Source organism: Papio anubis, chromosome 13 (genome assembly GCF_008728515.1).
Source record: "Papio anubis isolate 15944 chromosome 13, Panubis1.0, whole genome shotgun sequence".
NCBI lineage: Eukaryota > Metazoa > Chordata > Mammalia > Primates > Cercopithecidae > Papio > Papio anubis.
In genome coordinates, this window is record NC_044988.1 from 31,001,634 (window position 1) to 31,021,560 (window position 19,927).

Consider the following 19,927-nt stretch of genomic DNA (forward strand, 5'->3'; position numbering starts at 1 on the left):
GTTGACTTTTCTAAAGGTCTAGTGGTTTCAGGGACACATTGCAGGCAGACAGCTTCTCCTGTCTACCACTGTTTGTTTTACAATAATTTCCACTGTTTCCCTCTATCTTTTGCCCATTCTCTTGGAGGTTCTTCCTGTTTCTCTACTTACCTCTTGGTGTTGCTGTATTTCTGCAGAAACCTTTAGGATGACTTTGGAATCTTGCATGGTACAAAGTATCTCAAGTGCCTTATGGAAGTATTGCTTCAAACCAATGTAGTGTCTCCCTAAGAAAAATTCTTGTCAATACAGTTTTATATGTATACATATACATTGGCACTGTCAGCCACTTTTTGGTATATGTGTATATGTGCCTCATTCATTGTTTTCTCTTTGATTTGAGCTTCCGAAGGGAGGCATGCATCTTACAGACCTTCGTATCTATCTGCTACAGCTCCTTGCATGGCCCCTTGCACAGAATAGTTATTTAATAAATATTTTAAATAAACTAATTACTTGCTTTGTTCTTACATAAAAAATTAACATTTCCCTAAGCATAACATCATTAGCAAGCTGAATTGACTTTAGCAAATATATATATAATTGATCCTATCATTTAAATCCAGCATCTGTGGTATGATGGTGGAAGGGATTGTTGATTGGGGGATGGAGGTTTAACAACTTTTTATTTTCACCCAACTTTACTTGTGTACTTAACGTGGGGAATCTCTGGTGCAGTGTTTTTTTACTTCAGAAATACGTCGAGCGTGTTTCCAGTCACCAGCTTCATGTGCAGCCTTTGGGGCGTACTCACATTGCAAAGTTTGCATGTGCTGCCTGGGAGCTTTCTCCCTGCCAGGAAGAGAAATGTCCTCCTGTGGTCCCAGCAGAGTGTTCCTGGCTTCCTGGTCACTCCGCCTTCTCACTGAGGGGACCTCACCCTGGGGGTAGCCTTTTTATTACCAAAAAGGCTGTTTCTAATAATCTGTGATCTGTGTGCCAAATCTACCTTCACATTGGCTTTTTATTCTTGGACTGGTTGGATTAGATTTTGGTTTGGGCTTTTTTCATTTATAGTAATTCTAGAATGTCATATACTGTGAAATACTAAGTATGGATGAGCGGCAAAGCTGCTTTAAAACTCACCAGTATGCTACAGCCCATCATTTCTAAATCTGATTAACACTCAGCACCTGCCAAGCAGCGGGAATGATTACAGGCTCATATTTTACATTCTTTTTGCATTGGTGCTTCCCCCATTTTCCTACTGTGGGAGACCCAACATATAGCACTGAGGAGTTAAGAAGTCACAGCCTCGCTTGAGTTGTATTAGTATTAATTACCTGTGCAGATCTTGGATAATTGAAGCAATTACTCTTCATTTCAGCTCCAGGGCCTGGAATGGATGGTTTCCCTGTATAATAACAATTTGAACGGAATCTTAGCTGATGAAATGGGGCTAGGAAAGACCATACAGACCATTGCACTCATCACTTATCTGATGGAGCACAAAAGACTCAATGGCCCCTATCTCATCATTGTTCCCCTTTCGTAAGTAAAGTCATTTATTCCACAGTCATCGTTCTGTATGTTGATTAGTAGCTTATCCTTGTTTTTTACTTAAGACAGAATTGTAGCATGTAGTCACCTAAATCCAGATTACCAAGAGCATGTAATCTGGATTTAGGTTTTAATTTCCCACCCCTCCCCATCCTAGCCTGTTTGATTGGCCTTTTAAGCAGGGGACCAAGTGATTTTATCAGCCATTAGCATTACAGGTCTATACAGCCTGAACACTGCATAGTGAGTCTTGCTCATCATTATTCCTTAAGTGGCTCACAAAGGGGAAAGTTTGTGTGGGTGTGTGAGGTTTCTTTGATTTTTTCCTTATTCCATTTCCAAAAGATTATATATTCTTAAATCTTCCTTTTAAAGCGGAATATAAATCAAAAGCACAACTATGAATTTTGCATTAAAATAACCTTAGTATGTGCACTGAGGTTATGTTTCAATGAGTTTGCTCCTTAGTAAGGACAGGCCTTTGCTGTTCACCATTACGTTCCCAGTGCCTCACCCACTGGGTATTTCTTAGAAGGTCCTAAGTGGACACTACTGAGTGAGGGCATAATGATTCACACGCACCCTCCCTGGGAGTTCAGTGTGTCTGCCTGTGGGTGTTAGGTTGCAGCTTTATTCACCGAGCTCTTGTTATAGATCTCAATGCTGATAGGAACTTGGACCTTCAGTAAGAAGAAGGATTCTATTAATATTATTGTGTTTTCTTTGAATTTTTTCTAATGAAGACTATTTGCAGTCCTTTTTGTATGAGTTACCTGTATCTATAATATTTAGGCATCTTTTGCATTTAATCTATATTTTGCACGTTCTGAATCATATATACAGTGACACTTTCAGGACTTTAAAAAAAAGTCATTCAATATTTCTTCCCCTGTTCCCTCTTGACAGATTTATTTTATGTTTTCATGTGGTTTTGTAATTTCTTTTTCCTGACTCAACTTTTTTCTGAACTTATATGACTGTTTATGAAGACTCCTAAAATTATTCTGGCAATTGCTCTTTTTAAATATCATATTACAGTTTAGTTTTTTGCTCTCTATATATTCTCTGGTTTTTTTCTTACAAGATTTTTTTTATGAACCACAAACTTGTCATGTTTTGTGACAGTTTATTTTGAACTTATCTCTTATTTCCACACCTTTAAAATATGTTGTTGAGATATGTTATATTCTGTAGCCCCTTTCAAGGTGAGGCCTGAAAATGAATAAGAACATCTTTTTAACCATTGATTTTTATACAAATGTCTTTTTTCTGTGTATTTTTTTTTTGTTGTTCCATAGGACTCTATCTAACTGGACATATGAATTTGACAAATGGGCTCCTTCTGTGGTGAAAATTTCTTACAAGGTTTGGAATGCTGTATTTATATATAAATGTGGAAAAGCAAAAAATAGACCGTATTTTCTTCATTCCATATGCACATCTGTGAACTGTATTTGGTTGTAAAGTTTTGTCATGTACATCATGTACCAAACCGTGAGAGTTAATCATCCCAAGAAGATTACTGTAATAAACCATAATTACTTTCAGATAGTGAAATCCAGAAGAAAATTGTTAATTATCATATTGCAAGGTTTCTGATGAGAGTAATACAAATGACAAATATCACACATTCTGCGTGCTGCTGACTGGCTCGCTGTGGGCTGCTACTGTGCCGACTGTTCCTGCAAAGTCAGGCAGTTACCCGGGTGCCCGGGCTGCCTGCTGTACTTTCTCAAAAGAACTGGAGCCTTTCAGCAGAGCAGTGGGTTCTCTACTACCACAAAGTCACTGTCATTTCTCTTTGCCCTCCCACTGTCTTTGGTGAGAAAACCTTTCTAAAAAAGATCTGAAAAGGGTCAAGACGTGTAATTTAGCCAAAACTTCCTCGTGTATAATAGATCAGTCTATGAGAATGTGTGTCTGTGCATTCTTCAGTCACATGTCTGGGCATCATTAAGCTATGAATAGTGAGAAGTAAACACATATACGTCCATAGGATCATGCATGTACTTTTTTCTTTCCATTCAGGGTACTCCTGCCATGCGTCGCTCCCTTGTCCCCCAGCTACGGAGTGGCAAATTCAACGTCCTCTTGACTACTTATGAGTATATTATAAAAGACAAGCACATTCTTGCAAAGGTATGTTTCTAAAAAATTATTTTCTCTCTAATTATGGACCATCGCACTGGAATGTGAAGTATTGCCCAAATCAATAGTATAATTAGATCCTTAGATGGCTTGTCCCTTTCTTTATTTTTTAAAAATTTTGTCAGAGTTTGATGTATTTAGGTCATGGATTTGATTTCATGCATGCTATTTGTGTGTATGTGTGTGTGTGTGTGTGTGTGTGTGTGTATGGTTGATCCTGGTGTGGCTCTTGACTGTCCTCTCAGAGTTGATGAGTTTACATCTCTTAAAAAAATTCACCTGGTTGCTTCTGCAACTCTTTTCTCTCCAACAGCTTTGAACATTCTCGGGAGAGAAATAATTGTTTTTGTTGCCCTGAGATATTGTCAGTGTAACTTCATTCCTCTTGTGCCTTTGTTTCTCCAAAGATGAGCCAGACACCTCTGCATATGGTCTCCGCCATATGAACGTTTATCCAAGCATTGGCTTTTGTAGTAGTCTTGTTTCAGGTTTTTCCTGGTGAAATAATAGACTATCATTGTTGGAATTACTCAAGGCTGTTTCTGTGACTGTTTATTTGAAACTGAGAAAGAGGTGTTTCTGTGACTTACGTGTCTCCTAATTTGTGTGTCCTAAGTTGTTCCTCAGCCACAAAGTAGAAGTTTTTACCCCCATTTATATCATCTTGTCTTCTAGTACATTCATGTAGAAAGATGGAAGTACTCTCTCTCATGGAACAAATAATGAAAACTCATTTTTTTTCTCTTTAGTAATTTTTTTTTTACCCCATGATGTTTTGAAAGCACTATAATCTGAAACTAAGTTATGTCCAAAATTGAATAGAACCTCTATTTCTGGGGTCTATTCTATCTCTGCATTAAACTCTTGCTCTGGGAACTGAGAGTTCCCTTCATGGCATCATAGGAAATAACAAAAAGGAAATGTGTTCCCAGAGGAGGTTTAATAATTGAGATGGCACTGGCAACAATGTTGTGTTCCACCTCCTCACACTCAGAGATGAATTTGGCAGTGTCAAAAATGATATGTTTTCAATATTACTATGGGAATGTATTTGTACATTTGAGATCCTTTTAAAAAAATTCATATTGTGTCATCTGCATATGTATTTCAAGATTCATTGGAGATGCCTGGTAATGAGATGCATTGCTTTTATTTGTTACTGGAGAAATGGAGCTATAGAAAGGGGTAGTAATTTTGTCCAAGTAGAAGACCTAATTAGTAGTAGACCCAATAGCAAAATCAAAGGCCTCTGATTCTTTATTACTTCATAAGCTAAATTAGGCAAGAAAGTAGATTTAGGATATTTATTTAAATATATTTTTATCTGCTTGCCTCTTTTCATGCTATTGGTAAGTTTGAGGCAGTTGATTGTACAGTTTTAATTATCCTTTAAGCACTTTCCTTAGAGGTGGTGGAGGAAGGAAGAAAAATTGAGGTAGGTTTTTTGTTTGTTTGTTTGTTTACCTATACATCCCAGCCTGACTGATAATTTTATTCCTTTTCCCCCGGCATGTCTGATGCTTCTAATGAGGAAGGCAAGGACTGTATAGAATACTTCCCTCATCTCCCTTCTGTCTCTAGGAGCTTTGCAGCAGGATCTGGGGACATCTGAGCACCAGATGTTTTTCTTGGCCATAGCCACTGTTTTGTAGAGAATGGATAGGCTTAGTGGAACATTCCTCATTGTTCTCACTTTAAGAAACTGAACAGTGCTCTTAAGAGGATTGAAGGGCAAGGCATGAGAGAGGAAAGGGACTGTGTAGACAGGATAGAGGACTGGGCCATTTAAGCATTCTGGACGTTTTACGCAATAGTCATGTTGGGGAAGTATGCTGTATTTAATTCTGCAGTTTTGGCATAAATAGAGGAATGATATTTTTGCACTGCCCTTTCTGCCAGTGAGTATATACTTTTATTTTAGATAAAACAGGGGTCCTAGATCTGGCAGGTAAGGAATGTGCGTGTATTGAGGGAGCTTGGTTGTCAGACCTAATTTTTGAAGAGCTGTATGTACAAATTTAATGTGAAATGGTCCAACTTTTAAATGTTAGCAACCAGTCCAAACAAAACAAAACACACTTCCCAGCCAAGCCCTAAAGGTAGTAACCAGCCAGGCTAATAGAAAAGAAGGTATGGAGCCAGGAATATCTCAGCTGTAGAACCTGCTAGGGCCATCTTGGAAAAATCAGTCATTAACCTCTGCTTCAGGTGGGTACCTATATTCTGCGCCTGTCATGAGCCGAAATAGCATGACAGTTAAATCTGGGATAGCTGTCATGATACAGTATTACTAGAAGGGGCACTGGATGGGGAGATACAGGATCCACATGTAGGAACAACCATGTCATTCTGGACCCAACTTTCTTTCTTTGTAAAAAGTTGATTTGGAATTACGAGGTCTGTAAGGAACATTGTTGCTTTAACATTCTATTATTACAGGATGTCTTATGTGGCCTATCAGGCATGAGACATTGTTGAGATTCTCTTGTCTCAAAGGTAATCACAGCATATCATATACCAAGGATGGGTTCTTTGGTTTCCCGCACCACTACTTGCTTGTTGGAAATAGTTGTATTTTCCCTTGCTTACTACATGTCCGTCCTTCCTCTTATGTTATAGATTCGGTGGAAATACATGATAGTGGATGAAGGCCACCGAATGAAGAATCACCACTGCAAGCTGACTCAGGTCTTGAACACTCACTATGTGGCCCCCAGAAGGATCCTCTTGACTGGGACCCCGCTGCAGAATAAGCTCCCTGAACTCTGGGCCCTCCTCAACTTCCTCCTCCCCACAATTTTTAAGAGCTGCAGCACATTTGAACAATGGTTCAATGCTCCATTTGCCATGACTGGTGAAAGGGTACTGGTCTGACTTTTGTTTTTTCTACTGCATGACAATGACATGAAATGAAAGGCCCTAAAGCTGGGAACATTACTGCCACAGAACACCCGCAGGGTGGTTTACAATGTTGTTTATTTTATGAAACCCGTTGGTGGGTGGACATGGTCTCGTGGTGGGGTTATTTTGCCCTCCTAGGAAAATGGATCTAGTGGTATACGGGGCATCTAACCCCTTTGTCTTTTGCCAGCATGTTTACCAGGCTACCAGAAAAGGGTCCCTACTGGTGGAACCAGTGGGCCACAGGGAGGATGAACATGGAGATATTTTGCTGAATTAATTTAGCCAGACCAAATTAACAACTAAATACAAGCTTTAAACAAATCTTTCCTTCTTATAAACTTGGAGTTCCCTTTGAAATATTTCCACATGAAGAGTTTGTGTGTAAAACAGAACTAGTTTTCACTAATTTTCTGCACACTTTTTTTTTTTTTTCTCTTTAGGTTTTAATGTGAGTTTCAGTTTTGTGTGTACATAAATTGTCTTCCTGGAGTAGCCATTTATTTTCCAGTTTCTTACTGTTCCTTCCACTGTCTTCTCTTAAGACCTCATTTATGAAAGGAAGACAATGGGCCGTTGCAAGAAAAGAAATGGGCACATGTCATTTTCATAGTGGTTCCTCATTCATAGGAATGAAAAGCCACTAAAAATGCTTTAGTAAAATTTCAGTTTGAATTATTTGGCCCTTTGATTTTGAGGCACATGGGCCCCTCCTCAGTGGTTAACTCACTGGCTTGCCCATTTGTAGAAAGTAGTGTCAATCAACTCTGCCCCCTAGAGGTTAATAGGAGAAGGTGAAAGAGAAAGCCGGGAAATTTGTAAGTTTGGCTAAATTTCAACTAGATAGGGCTGAGAAAAGGAAAGGAGTGAAGTTAGAGGGACTTAGAGGTCCACCAGCATAAACTGGATCGACTCTTGTTCCTCTTCTTTATATGTGCAAGCCCCTGTTCCTTTAGTATGTTTCTGTGTCTGAGACAACCAAGACGAAGGGCCTAACTTAAGGCTGCCACTTTAAATAGGGAACATATTAACTATTGCCCCTCTTCTCCCATGCTATCTCAATCTTCAGTCCGTCTTCATTGACAGTCATATTCCATACAATTTGGGGCTGTTGACACTACTGATAAAAACTGGTGGCTTCTGGACTCTTTTCCATAGAACTCAGCATTAAGACAAAGATCTATTTAGAGGTCATTTTGTTACCGCTTGGTAGGCAGGTGGGAAGATAATTCAGAGGTAGATATGATAAGCTTAAACCTGGCTTTAATGCATGTAAAATGTTAATCATGTATTGAACCATATAAGTGTAACATAAAGCTTTATTGTATGAAACATCCTTTTCTTTAAAACATCAAATTCATATAAGCCTCTCTTACAGGTGGATTTAAATGAAGAAGAAACTATATTGATCATCAGACGTCTACATAAGGTGTTAAGACCATTTTTACTAAGGAGACTGAAGAAAGAAGTTGAATCCCAGCTTCCAGAAAAAGTATGTCGCACAGTCAAAAGTTGTGGGGTTTTTTTTCCTCCAGCAAATATATTTGAAGTACCTGCCTCTGAGATCGTGTTTCTGAAACAGCAGACTCATATTGTAGTTATAAGTATCTTGAAAATATCTTAAAGTGCTTTTTTGTTTCATAGGGCTAGAGAGAGAAGGGAAATTATAGCATTTGCAGCCTGTTTTCCAAAAGCGTTCGAGCGGATTTTATAAAATTATCAAATTCATTGAGTCTCATTTACATTTTAATTTTAGATTTTTTTTTTTTTTAAGTGGCCTCATTGAGTTCACTGTTGCAGGCACTGTAGATTTGTTCTGCTTATAAGTGAATGGAATATTTGACTTTGGGGACTTGTGTCGTCATTGAAGGGGATGGGAAACATTTGCAGGTTTTCTAGAAATGTATTTAGTATTTGATGTTTGTGATGTCACCATTCTGACAGTAAGTGAAAAAACAAGAGTTTCTGCAAATTACACACACACCATCTAATTATTTGGGGACATTATTTTTGTTCCGTGCCATAAAAATTAAGTTCCTGTGACCATGTTAAGCCAGTATTTTTCAGACTAACTTTTGGAAACTTAGTTTGTGGTGCTTTAGAACAGCTTCTGAGCCCTTCGCTCTATGTTTTGGGGTTGGATTTGAGTATTAGTTTACTATGTTTCTGATCGTATTTTGGAACCATGCATATTTGAATTCTAAGTTTCATTCTCTTAAAGATAGTTTAGCATTGTATACTATTTGTTGCATGAGGTATTTTGATTGGAGTTTTTTCTTTAGAAGAGCCAATTCTGAGATGTTTTATTTTTTGCATGATTGTGGTTTTTCTGGCTAACGACTCTATTTTTGGACAGATCGGTTCCTCCTGTTCATTTTTAAGTGGGAGTTGTCAAGATGGTGTACAAAGTTGATCACTTTGTTAAGAGAGAATTTTACTCCCTAATCCTTTATGCATTGATAGTCTGAAAAAAAATTAAAAATGATTTTTATACCATGCATGTCTCAGTGAAAGTCTAAGTATTTAAGTATTTTATTCTGCTGGTGAATGCATCTTGGGTGTAGAATGCTGTTGATACTCCCTTGGACTTCCTGTGGTCTTGGCCTCTGGGTAGCACCCTTTCTGTTCAAGATGGAGTTTAGTTACTGAGTAGATAAATTGGTAAATGGGTATAGTGGCCATGTGGGTGCCTTGAATTACTTCCTAGCATACAGTTACAGTGATTCTGCAAGTGATCGAGATGGAATGTTAATTATTTTAATTTATCACATAATTTCTTTTCTTTTCTTTAGAAGAGGTATAAAATAAAAGGCAATTAACTGAAGCCTTTCATTTATTCATTCCATAAAACTTCTTAATCTTGTTCATTCATTTCTAAGACTGGCTAATACAGATAGATTTTTAAAAATATATTGCAGGTTGAAAGTATGTTATGTTTTAAGAAAATCCACTAGAGAAAAATTGAAATTTTTGCAGCTTAAGAATTATGAGGTGATTAATTATATCACAGAGGAATTCTTTGCTTTACAAAAATATTTATTTTATGGTTCTTTCTATAAGAGAAGTTCCTGAGTATACTTGAAGGATGATAAAATTTTTTAAAACTGTGTTTACCCTCAAATTGTCAAGAGTATGTCTCCTGCGTAAAGTATACATGTACTCTTTAGCACCCAGAGTATTATATTTGAGATACGTAAAATAGTGTGTGGTATTATATATGGCCACCTTTAGAGGTATCTGTATCTTTAAAGGCAGCCATGTTATCTTTTCCTGGAGGAACTTGGTGGAGTAGAAATCATGGGCTCTGCTTGTCCGAGTAGGCATGGGTTTCACCACATTCTCCATCTCTTACTATGTGAACTTGGGCAAGTCATCTAAACTAAACGAGTCTTAGTGTTCTTATCAGTGATCTGGAAGATAAATGACTCTACCTTATGGAGTTCTGAGGATTAAAGGGATGTAGGGCTCCTAATACCATGCCAGGCACATGGTAGGCACCCAACCAGTGACAGCTGCTTCGGCGTATTCCTTATTTTCTACTCATGTTGCTGTCTCTGTTATTAACAGGACTTCCATTTTCCTATTCTTCAAGCTCTTTCTCACTGTTTTCTTGTCTTTGCTATCCTTCCAGTAGCCCCCCTGCATCTCTCTCTGTAAACTTTTCAAGTGCTTTGTGTTTGTATGTGGTTGTTGTTGATATGGCTGGGCTGATGTTCATTTTCTACTTTTTCAGCCTTGTTAGGGTTTTTTTTTTTTTTTTAACCTGGGGAAAGTTGGAAATCTCATTGCCATCTTAGGGGGTAAAGAAGTTTCTTTTACCACCACTGCTTACAGCCACAAACAACATGTATGTCTTACTTAGCCTGAATAAAGAATCCAGAAAGGAACTATGGCAGATGGAGGAAAAGGCTAAATACTTTCACAGGAGTAATTCTCAAATGTTTTTATGAAAAAAGAACCATATAGGAAAGAGGCTTTTACTTTGATTTTTTAATTTATGTGTAGTAAAATTTGCTTCTTTTGGTGTATAGTTTTATGAGTTTTTACAAATGAAGAGTTGTGTTAACCATGCCCACAACAAAAATTCAAAATAATGTAATCATCCACCCCTTCAAAAAAAATTCCCTGGTATTCCCCAGTGCTGCTTCTTTTCAGTCAAACCCTCCCTCGGCTCTTAGCCTCATGCAGCCACTAATCTGTTCTCCATCCCTGTCTATAGCTTTGTCTTTTCCAAAATGTCATATGAGTAGAATAAGACAACATATAACCTTTTGCATCTGTTTCTTTTTTTATTTGGCAAAATGTGTTTCAGATTCATCCATGTTGTTGGCATGTATCAATAGTTGGTTCGTTTTTATTGTTGAATAATATCCCATTATATGGATGCAGTGCAGTTTGTTTGACATTTGGGTCATTTCTAGTTTTTGACAATTATGAATAGAGCTGCTATATACCTTCATGTGCAGGTTGTTGTGTGAACATAGGTTTTCATTTCACTTGAGTAAACGCCTTAGGTATATGACTGCTTGATCGAATGGTCAGTGTATACACAGATTTATAAGAAACTTCTGCATTGTTTCTTAGACTGTCTGAACCACTGGGTAGTCCCACCAGAAATATATGACCATTCTGCTTCCTCCACATTCTCATTAGTGCTTGGCATTGTCAGTTTTTCAAGATTTCTAGCCATTCAATAGGTGCATAGTGGCGTCTTGTAACTTTAATTCGCATTCTCTAATGTCTAATATTGTTGAGCATCTTTTCATGTGCTTTCTCAGGTGAAACTAAAGCAGGTATATAAAGGCCACAATTTTGTAAATGCAGGTCAACCACATAGGAAAATTAGCTTTAATATTAGTCTAATGAAACACTTAATGAGCAAGGGAATATACCCACCCCCAAACCACCAACACTGCCCAGCCGTTGGCATAAAATCCATTTCTTATGCGCGGGAAAGAATGCCAAATAGAAAGGGGATTATATAAGAACAACTTAAGCTAAATAAAAATTGATTTTTCTATTTAGCTTCCATTTAAGGTTATCTGTGCTGACTCTTTTGTTAATTCATATTATCAAGAACCAACTATACTTGCAATTGGCTGGGTATTTCTTTATGTCTAAAAATGCTAAAATATGTATTTAATGTCTGAGGTTAACTAGAGGTTGACCTACCTGAAGTCAGTCCTGATTCTGATATAGTTTGTGTAAAACACCAACAAAGCTTTGCTTACATTGGCAATTTGTGTATTCATTATATCAAATTTTGGAATGCTTAGCATAAATAATCATTACTTTGTTCCTCTCTCATGCCATAGAGTTTAGAACTTGAGACTTTCATAAATTGAATCATATTGTTTAAAAATCTCAGTTCACAAAGCAGTGATATATCACATGTAGTTTAGGTTTATTATTCCTATAATACATCCTTTAGGGAGGGGAATTATAAATGAAGAATAGTATTCAGGCAGTAGCTATGAACAAAGTTCAAATACTTCTACAGGGGTATATAAGAAGAAATGCTGGGCCAATATAGTGACCTGACTTGCCTACTTTTAGGGACCATTTAGGCCATCTACTAACATAAGAATGCTTAGGAGATAAGTACCAAATACATGAGGTCAGCACCTCAGTTTTACGTATGATTTAAACGAAAATAGCTCCAGTGGCTCTCACAAGTCTTAACTTACTGGGAGAATCACCCCCGTGAAGAAGTCACAAGTTTCATTTGCTATAGCACCAGTATATTTTGAGGAGCTTTCACATGCATGCTCTAAACAGATGCCATCACATTTTTTTGGGGGGCGAACTCAGACTCAACCGAGTTGGAGTTGGCACGATTATTATAAAAACTTCTTGCGTCACTGTGATTCAGTGTGGTGGCTTTAGAATTGTTCAGCCCATCCCTTTTCTTGATACATACCTGTTGATTGCCTGCTCTGTACATTGTGCTGCACTCAGGCCAGGTAGGAGGCATAATACACCAGAAATGGGAGGCATGATGTGAGAAGTCAACAGACTTGGCTGTGGAGGTGAGGGCTACTCACACTGAATAATGGCGTGGCAATGCAAAGCAACATCATCCCACCAATCAGAATGAATGACTCAGGAATTCAGGTGGTTTAGGACAGGGGTACGCAGTATGTACACATGGGTGTATGTGTTGGGGAATGCTTATTAGTAATCCACTGGGTGGAGAAAGATGTTAGAACAATCATATATATTGATCTTTCTCTTAAAAAAATCTTTACTAATATTTAACATGCAAATTGACACTGGTACCTTTGTGGTACGTGTGTATGTGTGTCTGAAAGCCAGTCATGTGCTGGGAGTACACTGTGTAGGTTATCCCAGGGGAAGTGTGAGAGTGGGTCTCCCCCACCGGGAGCATCTGATAGTCCATTCATCTTTGTTGCCTGGTTCATTTACTTTCTGCCGATGGTAAGGCATTATGGGTCTCCCTGCGCCCAGATAAGGAGATTTAGTATGATCTGAGTTTAACTAAACTACCACCACTGGTCCCCAGAAGGGTTTAAAAGGATTCTGCAAAGGAGTGCAGGTTGAAATCACATAAGCATAGATGAACAACGGGAAAAAGGCCATCCTGTCTCTTCTCCCATTCCTAGTGTTGGTGTTCAACAGCCACATCATGGTACTTGGGCTGGAGTTGACGAAAAATGTTAGATATCATCAAACTGGCAGCTTTAAATAGGGATATAAATCAACTTCCTTTAACATTGACCCATACCCTGAAAGTAACTCATGCCTTGAGACATTAATATTAGTGCATGCATATAGTAATTCATAAATAAATATGTAGATGTGTATTGGGAAAATGAGCTTTAGCATGTCTTCTTGTTTTTCTTCTCCATTATCAAAAAAGCTTACTGACAAACTTCTTTGAGAGAAATGAAAGGGAAATTGGCTTTGGCTGATAGTGTGATTGGGAAAGATCTTAAAAAGGGTCCTCAGGGTAGAGTAGAGTTAGAAAGGAGCCTTAAGACTAAGTAAGGACATCCCAGGCCTGGGAAAAAGTACAAAAACAAACCAAGTGGCATGGAGTTGTTTGAGAAGGCTCTGGGAGCAAACATAAAATACAGTTGTGAAGCTTACGTGATTTTGATCATGTGTATTAAATCCCCTAATTGTGTGAGGAAAGAGACTCTGGCTTCCAAGAGCAGCCATCAGGTCCTGGAGAGCAGCTTGCCTCTCTGCGGACTTGATCTCTTTGAGGATGCTTGCATCCCTGTCTCCATGGCATCACCATGCGTGCCTCCTGCTTTCCAAACTCCTTCACCTCCAGCCCTTAGCAGTGGCTGACTGATAGGAAGGTGCTTGAGTGTTCTTTCCTGAATTCTGGATCTGCCTTCCCCAAATGCATAAGCATCAGCCGTGCCTTCTACATTCAGGAAGGTTTGATCAAGCCAGGAGGGAGGTGCAGGTGAAGGTGAACCTCAGGCAGAGCTAGGAAGCCTGAAAATCTCCTTCGTCATCCTAACATGGAGCTTAAAAGAGTGGATTCTATTTCAAATCCTAACTGTGCCATTGAATAGCTATATCTTTGGGCCTGTAGCTAAACGTCTGTGGTGCTCAGATTCCTAATCTATAAAATGAGAAGGCTAAATGTAGCTATCTCAGTAGAGCTCTTTTGTGTGTTAAATGAGGGAAGGCACAGAAAGCGCTTTGCACTTTGCACAGGGCCTTTTCTATGGAAAGAGCCCAGTAATATTAGTCCTTGATGTCATTTTACCATTATACTTGTTAAAGTCTAACATTGTTCAACATTTTTCTTTACCATTATCAAATGTCATTGTGAGTTAACAGCTCTTGAAAAAGTAGAAGGCTGGCGTAATCACTTCACAATGTATGTGTATATCAAAATATCACAGACATACCTTAAATATATGTAATTTGTGTTTCTATATATTATACCTTTTAAAAATATTATACCTTGATACAATTATACCTCAGTAAAGCTGAAAAAATTAGAATTTTTTTTTATTATACTTTAAGTTCTAGGGTACATGTGCACAGTGTGCAGGTTTGTTACTTATGTATACATGTGCCATGTTGGTGTGCTGCACCCAGTAACTCGTCATTTACATTAGGTATATCTCCTAATGCTATCCCTCCCCGCTCCCCCTACCCCATGACAGGCCCTGGTGTGTGATGTTCCCCACGCTGTGTCCAAGTGTTGTCATTGTTCAATTCCCACCTGTGAGTGAGAACGTGTAGTGTTTGGTTTTCTGTCCTTGCGACAGTTTGTTCAAAATGATGGTTTCCAGCTTCATCCATGTCCCTACAAAAGACATGAACTCATCCTTTTTTATGGCTGCATAGTATTCCACAGTGTATATGTGCCACATTTTCTTAATCCAGTCTATCATTGATGGACATTTGGGTTGGTTCCAAGTCTTTGCTATTGTGAATAGTGCTGCAATAAACATACGTGTGCATGTGTCTTTATAGCAGCATGATTTCTAATCCTTTGGGTATATACCCAGTAATGGGATGGCTGGGTCAAATGGTATTTCTAGTTCTAGATCCTTGAGGAATTACCACACTGTCTTCCACAATGGTTGAACTAGTTTACAGTCCCACCAACAGTGTAAAAGTGTTCCTGTTTCTCCACATCCTCTCCAGCACCTGTTGTTTCCTGACTTTTTTATGATCGCCATTCTAACTGGTGTGAGATGGTATCTCATTGTGGTTTTGATTTGCATTTCTCTGATGGCTAGTGATGATGAGCATTTTTTCATGTGTCTGTTGTCTGCATAAATGTCTTCTTTTGAGAAGTGTCTGTTCATATCCTTCACCCACTTTTTGATGGTGTTGTTTGATTTTTTCTTGTAAATTTTTTTAAGTTATTTTTAGATTCTGGATATTAGCCCTTTGTCAGATGAGTAGATTGCAAAAATTTTCTCCCATCCTGTAGGTTGCCTGTTCACTCTGATGGTAGTTTCTTTTGCTGTGCAGAAGCTCTTTAGTTTGATTAGGTCCCATTTGTCAATTTTGGCTTTTGTTGGCATTGCTTTTGGTGTTTTAGACATGAAGTCCTTGCCCACGCCTATGTCCTGAATGAGTGTCACTCTGTCACTCCAGTGCAGTGGCACGATCTCGGCTCATTGCAACCTCTGCCTCTTGGGTTCCAGTGATTCTCCTGCCTCAGCCTCCTGAATAGCTGGGATTATAGGCACACACCATCACGCCTGGCTAATTTTTGTATTTTTAGTAGAGATGGGGTTTCATCATGTTGGTCAGGCTGGTCTGGAACTCCTGACCTCATGATCTGCCCACCTCGGCCTCCCAAAGTGCTGGGACTGCAGGCATGAGTCACCACACCTGGCCAAATTATAGAAATTTTTTATATTAAAAAAAAAGACAAGTACTTTAAACATATAACATGATCAGTTTTCTAAAACACAAAGCCTGTATTAAATGCATACTTATTTATTAATCTTGGAGATTTTTCTTTCACCTGGCCAAAAAGGTCATTAAAAACTGAAGCATGTTTTTGGAGGGTTACTTACACTTCTCCACTTTTCTGTAAAAGAGCGAGCTTTTCGCTAATCTCCTTTGATGCATCAAAATGTGTGGCCAAAAACTATTAATTGTGGTTCCATTTGGTCTGACAGGTTCCTTCTAAAGCAACAATTGAATGAATATTCAAGTTCTTTGTGACCTGTTCTCCCTGGCCTTCAGAGCTGCAAATAATGTGATCATTTTAAATCAGTTTATTAAACATTAGCTTGCTGATTTGCTTTTAATCACATTCTGCATATTTCTAGGCATTAATCTGATGTTTATTATGAAAATTGCACATTTGTATTCTTGGGATTCTTTTTTAAATAAAGAAAAACAATGCTAGGAAATAAGGCAGATTTTATGTATTAGGAGTATGATAAAGTATGCAGGTGTGTGATAAACCATGAGCATGTGAATTCCCCTTAACTTTGTAAAATTGGATTTTGATGGTATTTCAACTGGAAGCACAGGAGGCCTTGTCCTCCTTTCGATGGCCATAAAGTAGTGTCCAATTGTGGATTAATTTCTCTCTTCCACCTGTTCTCACTAGGTTGCATCCTGCCATTTCTCAAGAGTAGAAGTTAATGGTAGTCACCCTAGGGATGTTATAAATCTCACTTTTAGACTAGTATTAGAGATACCACATGTGACCCTTTAAAAATGTTTCATGAAGAAAATCACAGGATATTTGTCAGTCACTGCTTTTCCTAAAACCGTTCTGTTCATAGGAAAGGAAGTATAATTGGGAAGTGAAGGAAATACTAAAAATACCCCATATTGAACATTTTTGAATTTGAACAGTTTGTAAGCCATTCTCTCTCTCAAATTTAGAACCAAGTCCAGAAATTTCAGAAAACATGACCCCAGCATCAATTACATATAACCTTTGGAAGCCCCCACCATCATAATGGTACCTTTAACAATGATGACTCTGGTCCCTTCTAACACCCCCATCTCACCCCACACTCCATGAATCCAAGAAAGAGAGAGACACCTTTGTGCTTCCAGGAGTGACACTGATTCAGCAGTCTTCTTAGAACAGGCGCCTTCTCCTTCCTGCTCTTGCCTACTTACTGTTCTCTTTTCCGCAGGTGGAATATGTGATCAAGTGTGACATGTCAGCTCTGCAGAAGATTCTGTATCGCCATATGCAGGCTAAGGGGATCCTTCTCACAGATGGTTCTGAGAAAGATAAGAAGGTATGTTGCGGAAGATGATGCAACTCAAGGTGCTGTGATATGTCTTCTCATGGCTGTGACATTGAATATTCACAGGAAGCATCCCTGCTAATGCTGATTTGTTAAAGTAAATCACTGGACCTCCTTTGAGCTATTATAGCTGCCAAAGATAATCTCTTCACCTCTTAGCTGCATTGGGGCAGGAAGAAAGAAGGAATATGTTCACATTACCAAAATAGTTAGCTCTGCTTATGTCAATTTTGCAGCAAATATATTCTGCCTAAATGTGGGGTGGCATTTCAGAAGGTTTTAAAATCCAGTTTCACTCCCTGGGCATCTGTTCTGTGCTTCTGTGTTCTGGAGTCCTACGGAATAGACAGTCATGTCACAAAGCCATTGACTAGACATAATTCTTCAAGGTTCACTTTTTTGGTAGGATAAGTTAATCACAAGAAAGACATTATATCTATCTCAGGAACGGCTATATAATTAAAGAAGCTTTGAACCACAAGGTGTGTAGGTGACTGAGAAAACCTTTGGTCCTTCGTATAAGAAGCCCAGTTTAAAAGATCTGAAATGTCTGACCAGTGAATAATTAGTTTTATTTTTCTCTTTCCACTGATTCTTAGGGGAAAGGAGGTGCTAAGACACTTATGAACACTATCATGCAGTTGAGAAAAATCTGCAACCACCCATACATGTTTCAGCACATTGAGGTAAGTCTGTATTGTGTGTGTAGAGCCTGATTGTGCTAATATACTAATGCTAGTTGTTAAAACGAACAAACAAAACAAAAACAAAAATAGGTTTAAAACATGTTGGTGGAAGTTGAGATGACATGATCTGATAGCTCGACAAGCAGAATTAACAAACACGAGTATTCTGGTTATGGGTTCTCATTGGCACCAAGCATTTGAGCATCTGGAATTTTATAACCAAGAGTTTAAAGTGGAGAGAAAATGTTGTAAGCAGTGGCTCACTTGTGTGGGTTTAGGTAAGTACTGTGAATTACCTTGTTATAGTAGGAGCTCTGAAATTGAAGATAATGATAAATACATTCAGCTTCCTCGGAAGAATGCTGTGAAAAATATTAAAATAACATATTTATGACTGCTAAAGAGAAAGATTTTCTTTAAATATTTTCTTTGTAAAAGACACTGGCTTTAGTCTGTTACTTTGATTTATATTTTTCCTTTCTTGTTTCTGTCGTGATGATGTAAATCCGTGCTTTCATCCTGATGCTCAGGTCTCTAGAAAGCTATTTTGCAGGGAGAGGACATTTTCTGCCATGTTCACTCCATGTGAATAAGTTTCCTAAATTGACAGTGTTTCACCCCAGTCAGAGCAATTGACTGGAGCAGGAATGAAAAGGAGCCACAATTGTATTCCCCATTTGTCATTGCTGCTGCTGAGGCAAATGGTCCTGGTGGCAATTATTTGCCAGGGTAGTGCCTACTTTCTCCTGCAAAATGGGCAGGAGACATAGAGAACATCACTGCAGGGCTCCAGTGTCTGCATCAATTTATTTAAAAAAATCCATAGAAACTTCTGGAGAGTTAAAACTTAATCACGGTATAAAAATTGAGTTGGAGCACTCTTCTTTTCGAATATTCTTTTTTCTCCCTTATTTTTGGCAGTTGTACCTGTCAGGTCAGAGTATTCATTGCACACCATATCCGCATGCCAGAATTCTTTTCTAGCTGTGCTGGATAATTGGAAAGATTTCTGACACTGCTATTGCCTTCACGTCCATAGGAGAAAGTATCCATAGACACTGGGGAGAGTACCCACAGCCATAGGAGAGAGTGTATGGCCGTAGAGGAGAATATCCATAGACATAGGGGAAAGTATCTACACATCGAAGTAAAACGACAACAACAACAACACTTAAAGAATCTCAGGGCTGGGTGCGGTGGCTCACTCCTGTAATCCCAGCACTTTGGTAGGCCGAGGCAGGCAGATCACCTGAGGTCAGGAGTTCGAGACCGGCCTGGCCAACATGGTAAAACCCTGTCTAAAACTACAAAATTACAAAACTACAGAATTGTAAAACTATAAAAATTAGCTGGGCGTCATGTCAGGCGCCTGTAATCCCAGCTACACAGGAGGCTGAGGAAACAGAATTGCTTGAACCTGGGAGGTGGAGGTTGCAGTGAGCCAAGATCATGCCATTGCACTCCAGCCTGAGTGACAAGAGCGAAAGTCGGTCTCAAAAAAAAAAAAAAGTCTCACTAGTAAGTCATAATTATTTACATGTGTTATTGAAGGGGAATGCAATGGCCAATAATGAGTTCATATCCACCAGGTCACTTTGTAACTGTGAACTGGGGTAAGTCACTCAGATTCTCCATGCTATAATGTGCTTGATTTGTAAACAGGGGTAATAATAGATTATAGGACTGGCAGGAGGACCAGCTTTTAAACAATAACATGCGAAGCATCTTGTAAACTGATGTCGTGTTATATCAGATGTAAGGTACCAATGAATTGGTAGTGGGTGTAGGTTGGGTTGAAAGGAGCTGGGAAAAAAGTCTAATGATGAAACTGCCTGGGGTTTTGTTAGTCTAACCTGTTGCCCACCGTCCCATTTTTTTCTGAAAACAATTTTAAGATATGTATGGTAATCTGTGAGGGCCTTG

General features: G+C 38.6%; 1 protein-coding gene across 9 annotated transcripts in view; it reads left to right on the forward strand.

The window, feature by feature from the left end:
* Window positions 1–19,927, forward strand: part of SMARCA2 (SWI/SNF related, matrix associated, actin dependent regulator of chromatin, subfamily a, member 2) — a 182,214-nt gene that overhangs the window by 67,684 nt on the left and 94,603 nt on the right. For all 9 annotated transcript variants that reach the window (XM_031654174.1, XM_031654181.1, XM_031654176.1 and 6 more), the window contains 7 exons: window positions 1,367–1,530; window positions 2,838–2,904; window positions 3,568–3,678; window positions 6,307–6,549; window positions 7,967–8,080; window positions 17,202–17,309; window positions 17,918–18,004. In XM_031654174.1, the coding sequence (XP_031510034.1) occupies window positions 1,367–1,530; window positions 2,838–2,904; window positions 3,568–3,678; window positions 6,307–6,549; window positions 7,967–8,080; window positions 17,202–17,309; window positions 17,918–18,004 (894 nt within the window). The remainder of the gene's footprint in view (window positions 1–1,366; window positions 1,531–2,837; window positions 2,905–3,567; window positions 3,679–6,306; window positions 6,550–7,966; window positions 8,081–17,201; window positions 17,310–17,917; window positions 18,005–19,927) is intronic.